This window comes from Parus major, chromosome 1A (genome assembly GCF_001522545.3).
Source record: "Parus major isolate Abel chromosome 1A, Parus_major1.1, whole genome shotgun sequence".
NCBI classification, from domain to species: domain Eukaryota; kingdom Metazoa; phylum Chordata; class Aves; order Passeriformes; family Paridae; genus Parus; species Parus major.
Window position 1 is genome coordinate 30,921,522 of NC_031773.1, and position 19,947 is coordinate 30,941,468.

The following is a 19,947-nucleotide window of genomic DNA, read 5'->3' on the forward strand; positions in this document are numbered from 1 at the left end:
TTTTGGTGGATTATGTTTAACCTCCCAGAACTTTGAGGTCAGTGATCTAATTTCTTTCTGTCTCTTGGAAAAGTTAAGTTGAGCTTTAAGTTTCAAAGTCTTCATTCTTGGCAGTGTGTACATACTTTATTATTAATTTATAAGAATTAGAGAAATTCTGGAAGAGGAGAAAGCCTTAAATCACAGGAGATAAATTTTAGAAATTATTTTCATGTGGCTTTGAGATATGCAAAAATTTATGGTTTAGGACTTCTTCTAAAAAATTAGAATTATAATCTTGCTGATGAAATGAACGGGTAAGTTACACTTCCCAAAACCTTCTCATTTGTTAGGGTTCAGTGAGATAGATTTCTTTTTTAATATATTCTGCCATAAATTGGTAGTAAAATGAAGGCAGACCTGGCAATGATAAATTTATTGTGCATTTTAAGACTGAAGCTAATACAGCCACAGAATCATGTAATCGCAGAATATTCTGAGTTGGAAGGGTTCATCAAGGTTTACCTCCAGACACAGTGATCAGGAAAGCCCCAATAATCACCCCATGTGCCTGGTTGCTATAAAATCTGAAGGGGTACCAAAGCAAATCTACAGAACATTGATTTTTCAGCTTCATAAATTAGAAATACTTGTAAAGATTATGTTGTGAGATTTTAATGGGTTATGGAAGAAAGTATTGTAAAAGGCTAAATTTATTCTTTGTCTTGTTATTCATTAACTCATGCCATTTTTGCCATTCAGAACTATATCTTGAGTCTCATGTTAAGGATAAATGTGTTTTGGTATCTTTTTGCTTGCTTTTTTTATGCTTGATAGTTAGAATTTAGTGGCAGCTCAGAAATGTCAACTGGACACAGAGCCTGCACTGGCTCTGAAGAGGCTGATGAAACTGGACTGTGTGTTGGTATCACCCTGTAAGAACTAGTATCTTTTAGAAAGGTGGCATCTGTCATTTATAATAGCCCATTCTTTTCATAGAAACTTTAGAGCCAGTTAGTGTTTCAGGTGGAAAATATCAATAAAGTATATTTTTGTAGTTTTGTTTCCTTTTTTTTCCAAATTAGCTGTAGTGATGCTTAGTAGTAGAGACCATGTTTGCATTTTTATGTGAGAAGGTATTTTTTGTTTGTGGTAGCTACTGTGCTCTGAAAAGCTTGTGAAACTTTTAATGAATACATTTCTTCTATTACACATAGACTAAAATACAGTGTATGACCTTCAGTGTAAGAGCACACCTTTCAACTGTAAGGAAATTTGTAGTATCTGAAATGGTGATTAGCAGCTAAAATGTTAGAAGTTTGCATTAATCAACAAACATACCTGTAAATGGAAAACCACTCATCAGTCAGAGCCATGTTTTTCTTTCATATTTTTAATATTTTAAAATTTTAATATCTCAGACTTCTTGAATTACTTTTATGGGAAAAAGCTGTTTTAAATGCCAGTGTAGAATGTTTTATTCATTATGAAGCTTTTTCTCCTTAACAAAAAAGCCCAACAACAAAAACAAAACAAAAAACAAACAAACAAAAAAAAGCAGGCAAGAGAGAAGTTTATCAAAACTGGTTTTCTCCTAGCAAAAGTCCATTTTAAGAAGCTACTCTTCTTCACTAAAACACAATTTGACAAATTCACAGCCAGTTGAACATACCCAGGATACAAACGGTCCAGTCTCTCTCTTCCTGTTTTTTCAGTCCAGTCTCTATCTCCTCCTTTTTTGCCTGTGGCAATTTGCTCTTCCCCTTCCTGCCCTGTGCTTTGGAATGTTGCTCTGTGCTGCACTGTGTTGCTTCCTGCATTAGGTAAAGCAGAGCAGGACAATGCTACCAGCCTGAGACTGGTTCCTGTGGGAAGGCCAGGGAAAGCTCTGGCCTTGGCAGAACTGTACACCTTCTTGCTAACCATATGGACTCTTAAGTGGATGTTTTGGATTTGGAAAGTCACTTGAGCGTTTAAGGGAGAAGGTTCTTGGAATTTGAGCCTTGGCTAGGATAATTGTGGAAGTGAGCTGTGTCAGCCTGTGTGTCTTCACTTGGCTTTTCCCTGTGGTCCACTTGTAAATCCCAAATTTCCAAGACTGGAGATTGCTTTTTGTTAGTAGGTGTGATTAACAATTTTTGCACTGTATTTTTCAAAGTATTAAACATTGACTGCTTCCATATTTGTCTTTGAAAGCTTTGAAAGAGAACAGCTCAGAGGTGGTTCAGCCTTTTCTGATGGGTTGTGGAACAAAAGAACCAAAGATCACTCAGCTGTGTCTAGCAGCCATACAGAGGCTTATGTCTCATGAAGTTGTTTCAGAGGTAAGATCAATCTTTATACAGAAACATAAATATTTCAGAGTGAGAAATACAGACCTCAAATGGAAGGTGAATGAGTTGTTTTAGGAGGCTCTTTATATTATAATGAATATAGTCCACAAAATATTTTACTCATGTCTGTTTTTCAGTAATTTAAAAGAAAACCTTTTACACCATAAAAAAAAACCAAAGGTGAGGCAGTATAGTAACCTCTAGAAGGAAATTGATGAAAATTGATACCGGCTCATTTAATTCACATTCTTACACTGCAGGAAATGAACATGTGATGAACCTTGTGCATCAACAAAATATACTTTGTGCAATAATGTTATTGTGCTTTTGTTACATTTTATTTTTAAAATTAAAGTAAAATAGATGCACATTTTCTGCAGCAGTAAATGTCATTATATATTATGGTGCTGCATATATAGTATGTTAGGAAGCTGATGAAAATAATGCTGTAAAAATACACCTTCAGTTGTGCTTGTGTAATGTAAAATTACAGTGTTTTCTCTCTGACATGAGTGAATTCTGAGGGTAAAATACATTTTTACTGTGTCTTCCATGTTTCCAAGTAGAAAATTAAGTACAGGCTTTAATTTGTACTGCATATTAAGACATTTCTGTTGTCAATTCTTTAAAAATACTTTGGGAAGCTTGTGACAGTGAAATTTGCATTATATTCTTAAAGTAGTCCTACAGTTGAGACAAACAGGCACATTCATTTATGATATGCCTCTATGACAGTGGCATTGTTACGTATGTACATGATATACCAGTACATAAATATTGTAATAGGTGACAGAAAAATTATTTCTTTGCAGGCTGCAGCAGGAAACATTATTAATATGCTTTGGCAATTGATGGAGAACAGTCTTGAAGAACTTAAATTGCTCCAGACAGTTCTTGTACTTTTAACAACCAATACAGTTGTGCATGATGAAGCATTGTCCAAGGTAAGAATTTGTTGGTGCCAACTACAGATTTTAAAATAACCAAGAGGAAAAATGGGGAAATTTTACATATGAAGCATGTGAAAACAATGAATGAATAAAGGGGCTTCTTGATTCTATTGTGTCTCTATTGTCTTTATGACTAGACTCTGAAAATGGGATTTCTTTTAGCCTTCTTTTCCATGTGTTTTGTAATTCCTCCACAGTAATACATTTCAGACTTAATAGGAACTTGAAATAAAAACTCTGAGCCAATGCCTATCCTTCTCATCTGTTAAATTCATTGTATACTTTTTTTCAGAGCACATGGCAAGGTGTAAACTCTCCCTAAGAGAAAATGTTAGAAGAAGCTGCCTTCTACCCGGCCTTAAATCTCTTTTGTAAACAGTCCAGTTATTGCTCTTTCAGTAACAGCTTCGGGTCCTAGTTTTAAACATGAAGCATTTTAGATATTATGTTTCAACTAAAAAATTATTTCCCAGTCCAGTTTAATTTAAAGTATAACATACTTCTCTTTGAAGAAGCAACATTGTTTACCCTCTGTGACTTGTGAAACTCTGCTTAGTTAGTTTCTCTTCTAGATTACATTGTAGAAAATTGGTTTCAGCCAGACATATATTGCATGTTCATGCTTCAGTCAAGCTGTTGTAAGATTTTAAACTGATGTGGCTAAATATGATCTGAGTAGAGTCCAGAAATCATAGACATGAAAAAGAGGCAAAATAAAATTCTGGATCTTGTATGGCTTACAGCATGTAGCACTATGGCTGGGTGTGGTTGAGGCTCTTGAAAGTGCAAGAACACAGTATATGGATAGAAGAACAAGAAATACAGGTTTCATTACACATAAAAATGTTAATTTTCAATATTCATTATAAAACAGGTAAGTATTAAACTATGAGTTAGAGATAATAACAAAATCCAATGGGAAAAAGTATTCAGGTCACTGCCAGCACAATGACACTTTGAAATGCACGTCTGAGGATTAATAGCAGTCAAGGCAACATGATTGTGAAAGTATTGTGATTCAGCGTAGGAGAGGAATGACATTTTAGCTGTGAAGCTGACTGACCTTTCTGTGATTAACCTTACAATCCTAATGTCCTTTTGACATTAATTGATACAACTTGTTCTGTGTGATGATTACTGTGTATTCTCTGTATGATGACTGCAATTTTGTTGGCACATTGTAATGTGTTCAATTAATACCACTTTTTGATTGCCTTTGGGGAGGATTGCTAGAGAGTTTTTTGGCTAGGGTAATCCATAGAATGTATTCTGGTTCTTCAATTTATTTTTTTTTTGACAACCTTCTGACAAACTGTAGCAGAAGGCATTCCTCAGTCCATCAACCTTCTTGACTCTTAGCTAAAAGATGAAATATATTGTTGTAAGATAATTTTTTTTTTTTTCTGTTTTTTTGCTTTCAGGCAATTGTACTTTGCTTTCGATTGCACTTCACAAAAGATAATATCACAAATAACACTGCGGCAGCTACAGTGCGGCAAGTAGTTACTGTTGTGTTTGAGAGAGTGGTTGCTGAAGATGAGCGATACAAAGGTGGGCATACTGCTTACTCAGCTTGCTTTTATTTACCTGCTTTTTTAGCACATATCAGATGTTCCTCTTTCAGATAAAGAAGTAATAAGATGTCTATGGATGTTATGAAAACGTCTCAGACATCATTCATTTTAACTGTCTTTTATACACTGATTGGTATTTAAAGGAGATTAAATCCTTCACCATTGTGTCAGTCCAGTTCAATGCAGCAATATATAAAATCTAGATTTTTTTTTTCAAGCTGTGAGAACTGGTCTTCAGGTTAATACTGTAAAGGGATTTGAGATGAGGGTGTCGTTTATGGTGCAGATACCATAGATTGCTGAGTGGGAAATACATGGCAGCTGTAGTTTTGAAGAGAACACTGGAAAGCAGTGCTTGGTATCAATGATCTTTGGTAGTCAATCTAATGTTTGTTTCTAAAGACATCATAAGTTGCAGAAGAATTACCTGGCCGTTATCGTAGAATATTCCTGTGAGAACACTTAATGCGTACTTGATTTTTAACAGTACCTTTGTTCACAAAACTTTGTTTTGTTTTTTTGCACAGATGCTGTTGACCAGCCAGCTGCAGTTCAAGGGAACAGCAATAGAAGATCTGTCAGTACGCTCAAGCCATGTGCTAAGGATGCATATATGCTTTTTCAGGTAGATGGGGAGCATATATTTTTGTATTTGCAGTTAAGATTGGGTGCTTCTACATCTCTTTAAGAAATTTAAAGAATTTGCCATTGGTGTATTGATAATGTTCTTAACCAGAGCCTTGGGTTTTCTTATGCTGTTTATTCTAATCGGTGATGATATGCTGAGAAAATGAAGATAAAGTGGCCTTGGAAAGTGTTTTACTAAAAATCTTAAATAATAGCTAAGTGTACGTGTCTGCATTAAATTCAAGATTCTTATTTCTGTGAGCCTGTGGTGGGTTTACCCTAGCTGGACTCTCAAGTACTCTCCAAAGTGCTCTACCACTCCCTGTCCCAGCTGATGGGGAGAGAAAAGAAGAAGGAAAACAATTCATAGGTTGAGATAAGGCAGTTTACTAAAGCAAAAGCAAGAGTTTGCATGTGCATGAGCAAAGTGCATCAGCAAACAATGTTCAGCCACTTCCTGGGAAGCAGAGCTTCAGAATGCCTGAAAGTTGCTCCCAAAGGCAAACATTGTAAATAACAGATGCTTCCCTTTCTCTTCCATTTCTTAGGTTCTATAACTGAGGTATGAAATATCTCTTTGGTTAATTTGGGATAACATTTTTTGTGTTCCCTCCCATGATCTTGCCCAGCCCCTTGGTGGCAGTGGGGGGAAATCTTGAGGGACAGCACTGAGGCTGTTTCAGTGCTATTCAGATGTAGCCAAAACACTGGTGTGTTATCAGCACCTTCCTAGCTACCAATGCAAAGCTCAGCACTGTAAGGGCTGCTGTGGGGAGAATTAACTCCATCTCAGCAAGACCTAGTACAGAGCAAAACACTGCAACTGTAATTCAGTCCTGTTTCTTGTGGTTGGTATTGGACATTAAAGTCAAGTATGTAATGAAAAGGAGTAGTTGCATTCATCACACCAATAAAAATATTCTTGACTTAGCAAATTCACTCGTCTTGAGATATTTTTGAGGCTAGGAATGAACACATGATTCAAGGATACCAGCAAAGTTAAAAATTATTTTAAACATTTTCTATGCTTTATAATTTGTGTTAAAAAGTATTTAAAGAAAAAATACATTGAAATCGGGAGATTGCTCACAAAAGAGGAGAGTTTGTAGATTTCATTATGAAGTTGGGAAACTTTCTTGGTACAGGACTTTACAGAGAAATGTCAATGTTACTGTGTTTTTTTCTAAGGATCTTTGTCAGTTAGTTAATGCTGATGCTCCCTACTGGCTCGTGGGTATGACAGAAATGACACGTACATTTGGCCTTGAGCTTCTTGAGTCGGTCCTCAACGACTTTCCACAAGTGTTTTTACAAGTGAGTAGTTCTTGGGTGGAAAACAGGAAGACTTTTACTCACACGGGTAGTAAAATCTACACTTCATTAAATCCTCTTTAATTTAACATGAATATTGTTTCCCTGAAGGACTTTTAGCTTTTATGTTTTGGGGAGGTGGTGGGGTGGTGTTTAACAGAAAAGTTCCCTGTGCTTTTTTGAATGTTTTTCTATTCCTAAACACTTTATTTATGTTTCTGTTTAATTTATGTTTATACATTTTGTAGAGCTGTTTTACTCTTTCAGTTTTGGTTTTGGTGTTTATATCTCCTCCAGAGATGCATTTTCTTATCTTGCCTTATTTATGACAGCTCTGTAACTAAATTTGTGGAATTGTTACTTCTACAAAACTATTAAGTTCACCCCACTTGTAAAGTAAAAATCAAGACTGTGAATTGCATGTATCTACTGCATATAAATGCCTCATGATCCTGCAATAATGTTTTATTAGCTGACAGTAGATAAATTTATTTATAAATATATAAGTGATATATTAGCAGCCTATTCCAACTTGCAAAATACAGGAAGAAGGATGCATGGCATGAACCTGACAATTGTAATTTCATACTTTCTGGTAGCTTTACATTGGTGTCTGCAGTTCTGCCTTTTCATTTCCTGATTGTCATTTATACCACAATTTGCATGATTTCAGACTGCTTGATTATAACTACAAATGTAAATAAGATGTATAATCAGAGCTACTGCTAGCAATTAAGGAATATCTGCATGTAACTTTTTCTTTTTTCTTTTTCAGCATCAGGAATTCAGTTTTCTTCTTAAAGAAAGGGTATGCCCTCTTGTTATAAAGCTCTTCTCCCCAAATATCAAATTCAGGCAAGGTTCCACCACCTCATCTTCCCCAGCACCAGTGGAAAAACCATACTTTCCCATCTGTATGCGTTTGCTGCGAGTAGTTTCTGTTTTGATTAAACAGTTTTACAGTTTGCTGGTAAGAATATGCTCAAATTTTCTTTATGCAATTTTATTTTTCTATGTATATGCCAGTGCTGTGATCAGTAGTAGTATTCATTAGTTCTTGGGAGCTGTTGATGTCTACTGAGGGAAGAGAAGGCTAAATACTCTTTTCCTCTTACATTTTTTTTGTGTTAACATGTATTCTAAATGTATGATTTTGTTAGATATGGACTTGTATGAATTTTATAGTAGATTAGCTGTTGTCTTTTCTCTATTTAACTGCCTTTCAGGTTTTGGGAACCTTTTGATCTTCTGTTGTTTGCCTCACTTTAGATAATGATGATTACTGTGCCTTGTTAATACTTTCTAAGAGCCTTTTGACTTGAGTTGCTAAAGCTGTTGACAGAATGTGGGTAAAAAACACATATTCAGCCGCTCTTATTTCCTGATTTTTTGGTATTTGTTAAAAAAGATATTTTTCATTTGTCTACTGTAGCAAATGTATGACCTTTATTGCAGTGTCTGAGAGGAATTTAACTCCTTCAGTACAATTGCATATGTGATTTTAGCTTGTCAAAAATGTTATGTTTTAATAAAATTCTGAGTAAATATTCATTCCAGGGATATTTTTAGATTCTGTACAAAACTTGCTGTGGTAGGACTCCTGAGATGAAATGTTTCTTTAGAAATTATTTTGTAGGAGGCTTTTTCTTTTTATTAATTACTATAAACTATATGTTTTAGGTAACAGAATGTGAAATCTTTCTGTCATTGCTGGTTAAGTTTCTGGATGCAGACAAACCACAGTGGCTACGAGCTGTTGCAGTAGAATCTATTCACAGGCTTTGTGTGCAGCCTCAGCTATTAAGGTATTAACTATATTGGCTTTTGCTTTTACATAAAGTTTAAGATATATTTTTATTATTTTTCTCTAATGGAAAATGCTTCCTAAAACATTGCAAATGTATAGAAACTTAAATGCAATAAGCTGTTCATAATAATTTTGTGTAATGCATTAGGCAATGCTTATTATCCAAGAAGGGCTGAATTATAGTTGAGTATGCCTTAGCAGTGTCAAAGGAACATTTACCTAAAATTAGATACTATTGTTTACCTAAATATTTGCTGTTGAAATGTGCTTTTAGGCTGCAGTTTGGAGTGTGTGTGGGGGTGAAGTTGCTGTTAAAATCTTCTTTTAGTCCCAAATTTGTCAAATACTTTGTTTTATACCTTCCAGGTCTTTTTGTCAGTCATATGATATGAAGCAACATTCCACTAAAGTTTTCCGTGATATTGTGAATGCACTGGGGTCCTTTATTCAGTCTCTATTTCTTGTACCAAGCACAGGGAACACATCAGCAACACCAAACCAAACTGGTAAAGCCTTGTCCTTATCATAATTTTATTTTTCTATAATTTTCTTGTAATAATGTATTCTCTTTTGATTCAGTTCTGGTACAGCTCTGGTACTTTGGTGTTTATTTTGGCAAAAAGCTAGCTTGAGTAGAGCTAGTGTTCTCAGCTCTGGTACAACAGGGGATTTTATCTACCTGTTTTGTGGGGAAGGCATAGACCCCAGTCAGCAGCAGAATCAATCTGCCTTGATTCCTGTTTTTGCAGTGATCAGATTCCTTGTTTCACAACTTTTCAGAGGGAAATTCCATTGGAGTTATTTCTAATTTCTGACTGTACAAATTGTGTCTGATTTCTGTCTCCTTGTGCAGGGATGTCATTTATGGTGGGGCGCAATTTAAGTAGTAAGACAGTGTGTGTTTGTGGGAGGCAGTCAGTAGTTCTTCTGGATGTTCAAGGCTAAAACTGGAGTGAGGGAGCCCAGAGGAAGAATGAAAGATGTGTGTTTTACAAATGATCTCTGTTTTTTTTGTAAGCTGAAATCAGACACATATTGAAAGTAAACTTGGTTGTCTTTTCTTGCAGCCAGGGTTTTGGCATTTCACTACGTATATTTGTATTTTAATAATATGAAATTGTTGTCCTGTTAATGCCTATGCAGGTGTTTATCTCCCAAGTTAAGGCTCTGCTTCTTTCTGTAGTTGTGGAAGCAGAGTCCTCAGCAACAAACAACTTAAAAATAATTTGTAAGGGTGTCTTTTGATATGTCTTCTTAAAAGAGATAAAGCCAGATAATAAGAGTAATTAATGTCTGTCAAACCTACTATTAAATTAAGAAACATTGAAAACTTTGGGTTTAGACTCGCATCTTTCAGTGTTCACTCATGAAATTGGAATCCCATGCTGGAGTTAGCAGTGATAGCATGAAGAAATTTGCATCAGTGTCTGCTGTTCAGTAGCTGTCTATGCAGCAACTGATAGAACATTTCTAGGTCAGCTTAATTATCTTAAGGTAAACCAGAAACACATTTTCACCACGTAACATGCATATATGAGAAACCGTTCTATAATACTCATTTTGAAACCCTAAATTTTGCCTCAAGTGAAACAGCACTGCAGTAAGGTGATGCCTCTAGTGCTGTTACCATTTCTCTGGGTTATTACTTCAGTTTGTTTTCTCTTTACCTTTTAATTTCTACTTTCGGAGTGTTTCATATGTCACTTTCTCATGCATTTATTTTTCTACCTTTTTTCTTCCTGTGGCCATATTTGACTTGCAAAGAGCAGATCAATGCAATTCTTGAACTGAGTCTTCTGATTATAACAGCAGTCCTCTCATAGCAGGCCATCTTTTGGAATCATAAAATGGCTTGTCTTGGAAGACACCTTCAAGATGATCTAGTTTCAGCCCTCTGGCCATGGGCAGCGACACCTTCCAACAGACTAGGTTGCTCAAAGCCTTATCCAACCTGGCTTTGGACATTTACACTTCTTATACACCTGATTTTTGAGCCTCAGTCTTGCAGCAGGCTCAACAGCTTGGAAGCTGCATCTACTGAAGTTCTGTGTTACTTTTATTATACTGGGCAATGTTTGCCACACACTTTAATGAGTTAGATTAATACAAAAATAGTTGCATATGTCTGACTGCATAGTGGGGTCATAGAAAAAGACACCAGTGTAACTGTGTTAGTGCCAGTGTTTGGTTAATAATTTGTTTAGCAGCATGATTTTTTTGTTTCAGTCTGTTAAGTGTTAGTGTGTTAAAGTGTATGCATAAGCTTCTGTGTATTCGTATTGCCTAAGTTAATAGTTTATTGCCTATATTAGTAGCTTACTCTCCACATATTAAAAGTAAGCACACCAAAATGGCAGTTACACTGTCAGTCACCATCCTGGGGACTCTACTCTCTCCCCCCATTGTCTGTTCAGAAAGAATCTGAACTTGTGGGACCTATTCTTACTAAACCACTAATTGTGGTTTTTGCATTTCTGAAATCTTGGAAGTTTTTTATTGAAATAATTAAACTTTCTAGTTACTGAGTTCTTGGTACAACTATGTAAATAATCCTTAACTTTCAAGTATGTGTCTGACTCTTCACTAAAACATACATTGTTCCATCAAGACTATGTAAGTTTGATTCATTCACAGAATGTTATGAATGTTGCTGTACCTTTCACAGAAACATTACATTCTGACTGGAAAATAGGCAGTTGGCATCAGTGAGCTGCACATAAGATTATATTTTAGACAGCAGAGGGAGCTCAGAAATAATTTTTTATGTTATTGTTGATTTTTGTTATTGATCTGGGTATCTTCAGATTAATCCTGATGTCTTAAAAATTGAATAGAAAAAGGATGTTTTCTGATCACAAATACCAGATTGGTTGATTTTATCACTTTGTTTTTGTGAACAGGAAGCAACGCATCAGGGAATACTGGCTCAGCACAGACTAACCCAGGAGTGCTTGGAATGGGTGGAGGTGCAACTGTATTACCTGCCTTTGAGTACAGAGGCACTTGGATACCCATCCTGAATGTAACAGTACAAGGCAGTGCTAAAGCTACATAGTGAGTACCTCTATCTTTTTGAAAGTCTATGTAACAAGTATTTTTATTTTTAATTTGGTGATGTAAGGATTTTTTTACTAGTGAATATTGAGGTTTTCGTTTCACTGGCATGGAAGTCTATTAGGAATTTTCTCTTTGTTGGTGCCATGAGGTGTTCTGGTCTTTTTGCTCTTTTTTTCTGCATGTCCGGGATTCTGATTGGGATGTCCCCTGTGATTTTAGCATCAGTTGGATTTTTTATTTTTCTTACCATTTTATCTGTATTAACTCTTTATTTTTAGGCCTCCCTAAAAACAGTTAGTATAGAACAATTTTGTTGCTGCATTTTGTAATGGCAAACATGAAGTTCATTAAGCAAACAGGACATCAGTGGGAATGAAAAATAGCTTTCTCACACCAGCTTTACTGTACTTACAGTTTTTATTGAGCAGGATAGTTCCTTGTAGCTACTGGTCTGGTTGTCATTTCAAACAATATATTGACCTGTGTACCAAGGCTAATTATGAATGGTTCTCAGAATGGCAAATTTTTTTGTCGTGACTTTGTACAAAGGAGATGATGTTCTCAGTTTAAATCTGCAAATACTATGTTACTTTTTAAATCATGATCATTGAGGGACAGGTGCCTCCAAACCTGAAGCTATTTGTACCACCATAAAATTTTGGCATATTAAAATTCAGTGAAATCTGCAAATAGCCTACATCTCAATATTTTTAGGGTGGGAACTGCTTTATCTGCCTTTGAGGTGCAGAAGAAAAAAACCTCATCCTCAAATTTCAATAGTTAATGTGTATGTGTTGACTTTTTTTTCCAGCAGTGGACATGGATGTTATTTTAGTTTACTTGCTTGTTCTCAGAAAATGCAGATTTTTCATTTGGTCAACTACTACAACCTCCACTTTTCTTCCTTTTCTTTTTTCTTACTATCTATTCTTAACTGGTTTAATAACCTTGCAGCCATCATAATCTCCTGTCCTTCTCTACACTTGCTTGTGTTTTACCTTTGGATACTTCAAGTGACTATGATTTTCTCTGTATATTTTTTGCATTTTTTCATTTAAAATTGCAGAGTTGTCACAAGCATTTCACAGCAGTTTTTTTCTCCTTTCTTGTACTTTTGTCTGTAGTCCCTGTATGTAAGGATATGACTTGCTATAGTGTGTCACATCCTAGCACCAATTCTCTTCTGCTGCCATTAGATTTTCAAACAATGGCCACATCACATACTTTTGTACAAGTATGTCCACAGATCATTGTCCTGTCTGGAACTTGTCTTCCCCTTTACTTAAGGAAACAAACATTCCTAAGAGGAATAGGCAAACTATTCAAGACTTTTCACAGCCATTGCCATGTAACAGTAATAACTCATATAATCACAGAATCTCTAGGTTGGAAGAGACTTTCAAGATTGAATCCAACCCAGTTCTAACACCTCAATGAAAATATCACACTGAGTTCCACATCCAGTCTTTTATTAAACACATCCAGAGATGGTGACTCCACCACCTCCCCAGGCAAACCATTCCAATACTTTATCACCCTTTCTGTAAAAAGCTTTTTCCTAATATCCAGCATATATTTCCCCTGGCACATCTAGAGTCTGTGTCCTCTCATTCTGTCAGTTGCTGCCTGGAGAAAGAGATCAGTCCCTGCCTGACCACAGCCACCTTTCATTGGCCATCTTCTAGTCATCTGGAACCTCATCAGTGACCCAGGACTGTTGGTAAATGGTGGAGAGTGGCTTTGCAAGCTCATCTGCCATCTCCCTCATCACCCTGGCATAGATCCCATCTGGGCCCATAGATTTATGAACATCCATGCGTCTCAGCAGTTCTCTGATTGCCTCCTCCTGGATAACGGGGAGACCATGCTACTCCCTGACACAATCTACCAACCCAGGAGGACAGTTGTCCTGAGGATAAGCTGTCTTCCCGTTAAAGACTGAGACACAGAAGGCATTAAGCACCTTGGCCTTCTCCTGATCTGCAGTTACCATGTTTCCTTCTGCCTCCAATAGCGAACAAGGTCTGGTCTTACCCTTCCTTTTACCATTAATATATTTGTAAAAACATTATTTATTATCCTGTACAAAAGTTGCCGAATTAAGTTTGAACTGGGCTTTGGACTCCCTTTTTCTTTTCTTATGTACCCTAGCAACCCCCTTAAATACTTCCTGAGAAACCTGACCCTCCTTTCAAAGATGACACATCCTCTTTTTATTCTGAAGTTGCTTTGAAACCTCATTGCCCATCCAGGCTGTACATTTGCCTCATTGACTCGTCTTTTGGCACACAGGAACAGTCTGTTCCTGTGCCCTCAAGATCTTTGCTTTAAAGCATGCCCATCTTTCCTGGACTCATTTACTTTTGAGGGCTGCTTCCTAGGGAACTCTCTGGATAAATCTCCTAAATAGGCCAAAGTCTGCTCTCTGGAAGTCCAGTGTAGCAGTCATATTGATGTTCCTGCTGATTTCACTAAGTATCAAGAACTCCGTAATTTCGTGATCACTTTGTCCCAAGCTGCCTCCAACCACCACCAGCCCATCTCTATTTGTAAACAACAAGTCTAACATAGTCCCTCTCCTAGTAGGCTCACTCACCAGCTGTAATCAAAAGCTGTCCTCCACACACTCTTAAAAACTTCCTGGACTGCCTCTTTTCTGCTGTATTAAGTTCCCAGCAGATGTCTGGTAGGTTGAAATCACATACAAGAACAAGGGCTGGTGATCCTGAAACACTCTCCAGCTGCTTATAGAATAAGTTGTCCACCTCTTCTTCCTGGCTGGGTGGACAATGACAGACTCCCAGTAGGATGTCGGCCTTGTAGGCCTTCCCCTTAATTCTTACCCATAGGCATTCAATCAGCATTATTAGTTCAATACCCATGGCATCAAAAGCCTCCCTAATATAAAGTGTCATTCCTCCACCTCTTCTACTTTTCCTATTTCTTCTGAAAAGCTTGTAGCCATCCAGTGCAGCATTCCAGCTATATGAGTCATCCCACCATATTTCCATCATGGTGACTATATAATTTAATTTATTTAATATTTAATTTACTCAGTAGTTACCATTTTCTCTTAAAGTAAAAGGATGTGACCTCTACCTCGCAAATATATTTTAACTATAAAACCCACTAATAATTTTAGTTAGGCCTGCATATATATTCACACTTAATTGTATATACAGGATGAACTGACAATTTGATTTAGCTGTAGTTCCTGCTCCCCCAGGTAGGAGGCAGCTATCTTCAGGAAATTAGAGGTAATAACTGAAGTGTGGCATGTTTGGGAGAAGGAAAAATCCTTTGTGCAGACAAGAGTGGTGATGCCAAGGTATAAAAGTATCTTTGGTATATTTTAGCTGGAATATGTAGTTTTTTTAAGAGTAGTTTGCAGAGTAAAAAATGATGAAATAATGATTGCTGTGGAAGCAGGTAGTTTTTGTAACTGGCTGTCTCTACATGTATAGGTGCTGCTGCTGCTGCTGTGTCAGCTACAATTTCTGCTGGATTTGTAACTCAGCAGTTCATGTGCTTTTAAAGTAAAAGATAGAGGAAAGTGGCAATGAAGCTGCTGTTCCAGCACAGTGATGTTTTAACTGCATGCTTTTCAGCATTGAATCATGTAGACATATCCTCTTTGTACAAATAACGTCCATTGTTTACCTATGCATGTCAGTGATGAATATTTGGCCATGTAATATCTAGCTATGGACAGGCTTTTCTAGTCATGTGGACTCAAAGATAATAGAATGCCTGACTTGTTCTCTGTTTGTTATAACTACGTTCACACACTCATGGCTCTCTGATGTATTTCCTATGTTGTTCCTAGATACTTGTATTGTTCTGAATACGTTCTGTTGCAGTGGCTCTAAGTAAAATAATAATACAAGTAGAATTATTCATAATGCTTGATTATCTATGTTAGTTTTTAGAAATATTTTTTGCAGATCTAACTCGAGGTTTGTATCCTTTTGGTTGCTGTCTTATTTTGTAATTCCTTTACTCTTTTACTTAGTGACTTAAAGGTTTTTTTCTTGAGTTGCAATAAACCTTGAAGGATAGTATTTCGGGCCTGTTTGTGTTTAAAATTAATTCAGAATCTTGTGTTATTGTTTTTAAAAACAGTGGTATTGCTAGACACTTACCATGTTTTCAATTTTTTTAGTTTGGAGATGCTGGACAAAGTTGAGCCACCGACAATTCCTGAAGGCTATGCAATGTCAGTGGCGTTTCACTGTTTGCTGGATCTTGTCCGTGGTATCACCACCATGATCGAAGGAGAGTTAGGAGAGGCAGAAACTGTCATCCAAACCACAACAGAGGCAACATCATTACCAGCACAGTCTTCAGAGCAAGATTTGCAGTCTGTTTCTGACCAGTCAGAGAAAGAATTAGGTACTGGAAAATGCAAACACTATATGAAATTCAACAGTTTTGCAGAAAGCAGATTTTAGAATTTCATGCTTTTCTACTTAAATTTATTGGTACTTATTTATATATAAAAACTTTATTTAAAATGTGTTTTATTCTTTTAATGCAACAGCAGTTTCATTTAAAAAAATACTTGACTTGGTGTTCTGCTTTTGGCTTAACAGTGAGATCTAAGGTCACAAGAGACTACCTGACTGACAGAAATGGACTTATGACCACATTAAAAGAAAAATACATTTCTAGTAACAAGACAAAAGGAGTGTTCTAATGGAGAAATTTTTAGTAAGATTGCAGTATATAGAGAAGGACTTCTTTGAAAGCAGAACTGCTGTGAAGTGAGGATTGTTTTGTGGAACATATGATGGGTCTGTTATGGGGTCTGTATGTACAAAGTGACTTGTGTTTGACCAGTGAGTTTGGCTCGTGGCCCAGGAAGCCAAGGCAGTACAGCTGAGCTCCAGCCAAGGGATGCGGGGAAGGCAGGGGGCTGCGGCCGGGGGCTGCGGCCGGGCGCTGCCGCGGGAGCAGGGAGCTCTCCATGGTGCTGCGGAGCGCCGGGGCTTGGCTTGGCTCGGTGGAGAGAGGGGGGTGTGCAAATGGGCTGGGTAACTACCCGTTTGCTAGACCAATACCTTTTTCCCCATTAAATGAAAGAGAAAAAAAAAAATTATAGCTACCACGGGAGAGTATTTTTATTTCACTGCAAAGTTTCAGTGAGTTTCTTGTCCCATATTTTTGTACTTGTGAATGTTTATTTTTATAGAAAAAGATCAAAAATGGTTATATATATTGCAATAAGTTGGATTTTGGTGGGGTTTTTGGATGCTATTTAGAAAAAAACATTGCCTGGTGACATTTTTTTTACCTCAGAAATGTTACTTTCAATGCAAGGTATGAGTGTGTTTCTGTATGTACATATATCTGGCTATGTAAACATACATACAAAAACACACTTCAAAAGATGCAGTATCAAGCGTTTTGTTTGTGATACACATTAAAGTTATTAAGGGAGCTACTGTGTTTCTGCTATTAAAAAGTTTCTATATTTCTTTTAAGTTAGCAGAGCTGTCTGGGAAGAAATGGTGAACGCTTGTTGGTGTGGTCTTCTAGCTGCTCTATCCCTCCTACTTGATGCAAGGTATCTGGTCTTTCATTTCTATTGATCTTGCTAAGTTGACATTCCAAGCTATGTTTTGAACTGACTTTTGATACCAGTCAAATTGACAGTTATCAACATAAGTGCCGTTCATGGCATCCGAGCAGTCAGGTTTGTGGCTTAGACTGAATGAATAAATGACACAGAAGTCTCCGGAAGTCCAATATCTACCTTTAATGTATTTCAATACAGAACAGTTAATTGCATTTTCAGAGGGTTGCATTTAAACAATTTGAATTATCTTTATTTCTTTTTACTTTGCTTGCATGTTTCAACATATTGAAGTGATTGTCCTGATTACTGCAAGTAAGAGAATTAGTAATGTCTCGGTACTTCTCAGTACTATCTAATCTTTAAAGTGGAAAAGCTTTTTACTAGGAAATGGTTGTGGTAAATTAATTGAGGCTTTCAAAGAGCCTTTTGTAATCAAATGCCACTTTCTGAAATTAGTTTTAAATATCTTCTCATAGTCTCATTTAGCAAGTCGCTGAGAAAGTCTGATTTTGTAGGAAGTGGTTCTGAAGAATTTTATTGATTGGTTATGCTTGATATTCAATATTTATAGTGTTAATGGATTTAAAGTTTATGTTCTTACGGCATTCAGTTTTGGTTAGCTTCTGTGCTCTGTATTAATTCCTGCTGAACAATGTGTACTCTTTCAGCACTGATGAAGCTGCCACTGAAAATATTCTAAAAGCAGAATTGACCATGGCTGCACTTTGTGGAAGACTGGGTCTTGTAACATCAAGAGACGCCTTTATCACTGCCATTTGCAAAGGATCCTTGCCTCCTCACTATGCCCTTACTGTATTAAACAGCACAACTGCAGCTCTGTCCAGCAAGTGTAAATATATACATTTTTCTTAATTGTGTTTCATCATATTGTCCTTTAAGCCCATTTTTTTTCAGGGTATTATTCCAAAGACACAAATACTATACAGCTGTAGTATTTGGCTTTATTAAAGTAAGTTAGAGTCCTCAGACAGTACCTAGATTACCTACTTTACAGACAGAACTGGTTGGTCTTGCAGCATTTGCTGACTATCATTCTGATCAATCTAAAATTTCCTGAATGATTCACATATGTCAAAAGTTCAAATTCTAAGGAGATCTTCTACCATTGTAAAGATGTGCTAGGACATGTAATTAAGGCATTCAAAATCTGAAAAGGTCTTTGGGCAGCTTGGATTCTAAAACTTTGGCTAGAACATCCTGCATTTGTGATGTACTACAGTCTTCTACAATTGTCTAGTGATGGTAATACGTGTAAGTGGAAGATTCAAGTTCTAGGCTCTCTGTAGCCTACAAAAAGCTTTGATGCATCCCACATCTTGAGAGAATGTTGTAATTCATAATATATGCTGGTTTACAATGTACTCTGTTTCTAACTTTGAAAGTGAATTGCCACTTACTAAGAAAATGAACTACCTGAAAAATATAGAGATGAATTTAACATTAGAGCTCTTAATATAAAACAAAAATATCTTACTCTGGGAACGAGGACCAGTACCTTTACTTCAGTCCAGTGTACCAGCTAAGTGTATTATTAGATTGTAAGTCTGTGAAGAAGTACACATGACTGAACTACACAGATATCTGTAGAGACAGAGCAGGGAACCTCATTTATTTTATGTAGGTTGCTCTTTTTTACAAATGGGTGTCCTGAAGTCCCATATTGGAAAAATAGCATGATACACCATTGATGACACCATAATTTTCTGAGTGCAAAGGTACAATGGTAGCACACAATGATACCATTTACACATAATTACAACCAAAAAACTGAGTTGAGACAGTTTAATGCTTGTGTCTTAAGCATAAATATTTCAGTCTTGACATAAAATATATAAATGTATTGCAAGCAATGTCTACTAGTTAGAAACAGGGAGTAATTGCTGAACCTTTAGCTCTAGGGAATGACACTGTAATCTAAATATAACTAAAGGTCTCAAAGTGAAGTATATTAAAGCTAAAACGGTAAAAAAAATTTCCTGGAGTCTGTTTGCCAGAAGGTGGTTCTTACTTACAAGTAAGTACTGGATTTTAAATTTTTTTTCTTCCTTCTCTTTCCAATTTTCCTCCAGCATATTCCATTCAGGGACAGAATGTTCAAATGATTAGTCCCTCAAGTGAGTCTCACCAGCAAGTTGTAGCAGTAGGGCAACCCTTAGCTCTTCAGCCACAGGGAACGGTTATGGTAAGTACAACTTGTAAGTGATCTTACTTTGCTTAACTGCTTCTTCCTGCATCTCACCATGTCTCAAAACCAGGCTATAGATATACAACATTCTTACAAATAATGGTCAGCTGAACTATTGTCTTAAGGCTTTAATTTGGATCAGCTCTGGACAGTAAATTATCTATTTGCGAAGAAGTCTCATTCTTGGTTTTTTTCTGACTTCTAGCTCAGAAGTTCTTATCCATTCCATTTGGAAAACTCTAGATCTCAGCTGTGTTATGCGCCTGTGTGTGAAGGTTCACTTAAGATAGACTGATTTTGTGTAGATGATGCAATTAAGCTGGAGTACTTGAACTTGTGTTTGATAATAATGTGAAACTGGGAGGAGAGGGCAGTAATCAAATAAAACATAGAATCCCAGAATGGTTTGGGATGGAAAGGACTTTAAAGATCATCTCATTCCAATCCATTGGCCATGTGCAGGGACACCTTCCACTAGATCAGCTTGCTCAGAGCCTTATCCAACCTGGCCTTGAACACTGCCAG

At 36.6% G+C, this 19,947-nt stretch overlaps 1 protein-coding gene across 9 annotated transcripts in view; it reads left to right on the top strand.

Annotated features, from left to right (window-relative positions):
* MON2 (MON2 homolog, regulator of endosome-to-Golgi trafficking) overlaps nt 1–19,947 on the top strand; it is a 105,248-nt gene that overhangs the window by 14,967 nt on the left and 70,334 nt on the right. For all 9 annotated transcript variants that reach the window (XM_033514299.1, XM_015627281.3, XM_015627278.3 and 6 more), the window contains 13 exons: nt 2,176–2,303; nt 3,125–3,256; nt 4,684–4,813; nt 5,364–5,461; nt 6,652–6,777; nt 7,550–7,744; nt 8,455–8,579; nt 8,948–9,087; nt 11,482–11,635; nt 15,801–16,030; nt 17,123–17,204; nt 17,885–18,066; nt 19,307–19,419. In XM_033514299.1, the coding sequence (XP_033370190.1) occupies nt 2,176–2,303; nt 3,125–3,256; nt 4,684–4,813; nt 5,364–5,461; nt 6,652–6,777; nt 7,550–7,744; nt 8,455–8,579; nt 8,948–9,087; nt 11,482–11,635; nt 15,801–16,030; nt 17,123–17,204; nt 17,885–18,066; nt 19,307–19,419 (1,835 nt within the window). The remainder of the gene's footprint in view (nt 1–2,175; nt 2,304–3,124; nt 3,257–4,683; nt 4,814–5,363; nt 5,462–6,651; nt 6,778–7,549; nt 7,745–8,454; nt 8,580–8,947; nt 9,088–11,481; nt 11,636–15,800; nt 16,031–17,122; nt 17,205–17,884; nt 18,067–19,306; nt 19,420–19,947) is intronic.